This window comes from Monomorium pharaonis, chromosome 10 (genome assembly GCF_013373865.1).
Source record: "Monomorium pharaonis isolate MP-MQ-018 chromosome 10, ASM1337386v2, whole genome shotgun sequence".
Taxonomy (NCBI): domain Eukaryota; kingdom Metazoa; phylum Arthropoda; class Insecta; order Hymenoptera; family Formicidae; genus Monomorium; species Monomorium pharaonis.
In genome coordinates, this window is record NC_050476.1 from 7,827,996 (window position 1) to 7,830,498 (window position 2,503).

The 2,503-nt window shown below is 36.6% G+C and overlaps 1 protein-coding gene across 1 annotated transcript; it reads left to right on the forward strand.

The window, feature by feature from the left end:
* The first annotated feature begins 117 nt into the window (after positions 1 to 117).
* Positions 118 to 2,353, forward strand: LOC105837911 (cytochrome b-c1 complex subunit 8). The gene is made up of 4 exons (XM_012683091.3): positions 118 to 237; positions 1,573 to 1,649; positions 1,848 to 2,013; positions 2,137 to 2,353. Exons 1-4 carry the CDS (start codon positions 174 to 176, stop codon positions 2,229 to 2,231), a joined length of 402 nt encoding a protein of 133 aa, XP_012538545.2. The 5' UTR covers positions 118 to 173; the 3' UTR covers positions 2,232 to 2,353.
* Positions 2,354 to 2,503: the final 150 nt, after the last annotated feature.

A 2,503-nucleotide genomic window follows, 5' to 3' on the forward strand; every position in this document is an offset into this window, starting at 1 on the left:
GCGCGACGTCGAGCGTGCTCACTCGACCTGGATCAGTCGCGGATGCACACTGCCACGAGTTCCCATATCGATCATGTCTCTTCGCACGCTGTATCGCACTTGGATAATTGTTGTTGCTGCTGCTGTTACTTGACAATAAACGCGCACGACACGCCGCGGATCCGATCACGCGGATGCAGCATCGACGTTACGCGAGAAGCCTCGCACTGCTTCGCACACGACCCACCACGACGACTGGTGATTACCTCTCTCTCTCTCTCTCTCTCTCTTTTCGAGTTACACTTTCCTCCCCCCTTCACTTCTCTCTTTCCGTGCCGTCGCCTGCTGCCGTCTGCCGTGTTCGAGCAACGAATCGACGACAGCGCCAGAGGCCGTGCTCCGTTCCGACGACGAGCCACGGGTGATCCTTTCCGTCGGTTCCGTCGTCGCGGATCCGTCTGCTTTCGTCGCTCGTCGCCATCTTGTGCCATAGGCTCGCGCGCAGGCGCGGGCGTCACGTGACGTAGGTCTTTCGCGGCTGCGCAAACGCGGAGCGGCGCACCTCGTGAAAAAGAAAGGGCCCTCTTCTCTTCTCACACGCGACGAACGCGACGATGCATTATTTTTCGCTCTCCCCGCAATACAACACATTTGCCAGCAGCGAGGATTCGATTGCGTAATGCGGGAACGTCGACGGAAGGCCTCTCGCTAGATGACTAACGATTTTACGCCTGCGTAACGCCGATTCGCCGCCGGTCGGTGCTATCCTATCTCCAACGGCGCATCCCACAGATAGCACAAAATATTTATAAAATATTTATAATATTAAGGATCGGTTGTTCCAACTTCTTGGTAAACTTACCTATCAGATAAATATATGTTTGTCTTTATTTATTTAAGAAAAGAGATGAAGATAGACACATGCTTACCTGGTAGATTTAGATAAGTTTACCAAAAAGTTGGAACAACCGGCCCTTATTTGAATATTTTTTTAAGTATATTTTTGTGGCCTTCGATTTAACAGATCATAAAAATTTATAAATATTATAAAAATATTTATAAAATATTTACAAAATATTACTACAAATCTTTATTTTTTTTTTTACCCTAAATATTATATAATATTATAAAATATTTAGTCTATATATATTTTAATAATATGTTGAATAAAGATTTTTCCTGTATATAAAATTATATATCATGTATAAAATATTTATATAACAAAAAAAATAGAAATAAATATTTATCATAAATATCGTGTGTTGTCTCGGATACATATTATCTTTTTTCACTATTTTCTCACGAAATAGAAAAATTTAATAATTAAATTTTTGTCTGAAACGTAATTAAACGACATTAGTCGTAAGAATTGAGAATTCGTTTCATAGAGACAGATTTACACTTTATATATTACATAGCTAGTCAGAAAATTGTTCTCTTTTTAGCTCAATTCTTGCATGATTATCTCATTATTTTTCCTTTTTTTCCCGAAGAGAAAAAAATAATAAACAGTTTGAACTAAAGAACAGACCTAACAAAAAAAACATTCTATTGAATATGCGCAGTACACGTAGTATCCTGTTTAATCATCAGATGGCACGTCTTACAAAAGTCTATGGAGAATTCATCGTAAAGGTGTCAGGGCACTTGTTCTCTGCTGGTTGCTCCGAGTAAGTACAGAAAATTACGTAATTAATTTCATGTTTTTGACATTGTTTTACGTTTTATTGAAACTTTCGAAATTTAAACATTAACATTGATTGAAATATCCTTTTAAAGAATATTCGATACAACCACACGACGTTATTGGTTATGTTCCGTTAAGGAATCGTCAAATGTCATAGTTGTAACAGTTACAAATTTTTTAGAATTTCGGCAACATGGGGAAGAAATTCGGAAACCTTGCTAAAATCAATGGTATTGTCTACTTCCGGCTCAGTCCGTACGAACAGAAAGCCTTCAAAGGAATAATCTCCGAAGGAGTACCAAACCTCATTCGTCGCATCCAAGGCAGCATATTCCGTGTTACACCTCGTAAGCGTACTTAGTTATTGTATATATTTCATGAAATTATTTGTTTTATTTATATGATATAAGTTAGTAAATTAAATATGTAATTTTTAAAACGCTCTAATGTGGATAATTTTTTTTTCGCAGCCTTCATGCTTTCCTACTTGATCATGAATTGGGCGAAAGAGAAGAACGATGCTCTTTCTCGCAAAAATCCCAAAGACTATGAAAATGACACGTGAATGATGTGAATAAAGATTTAGTTAATAACTTAGTTTTTATTGTGAAATATTAATTTATCTTATCTTCAACTGTGAGATAAAAAAATAAATCTTAAGGAATTAATATATGTATACTGTGGAAATATGTTTAATTTTTTCACAAACTTATCGCTTTTCTCTTTTATGGTTTAAAAGACAATGCGAGTTATAAAATATTTTGTTTAAATATGTTCTTTTTATAAAAAAATTTATATAAACTGAGAAAATGGTTTATAGATGGCATATAAATATTC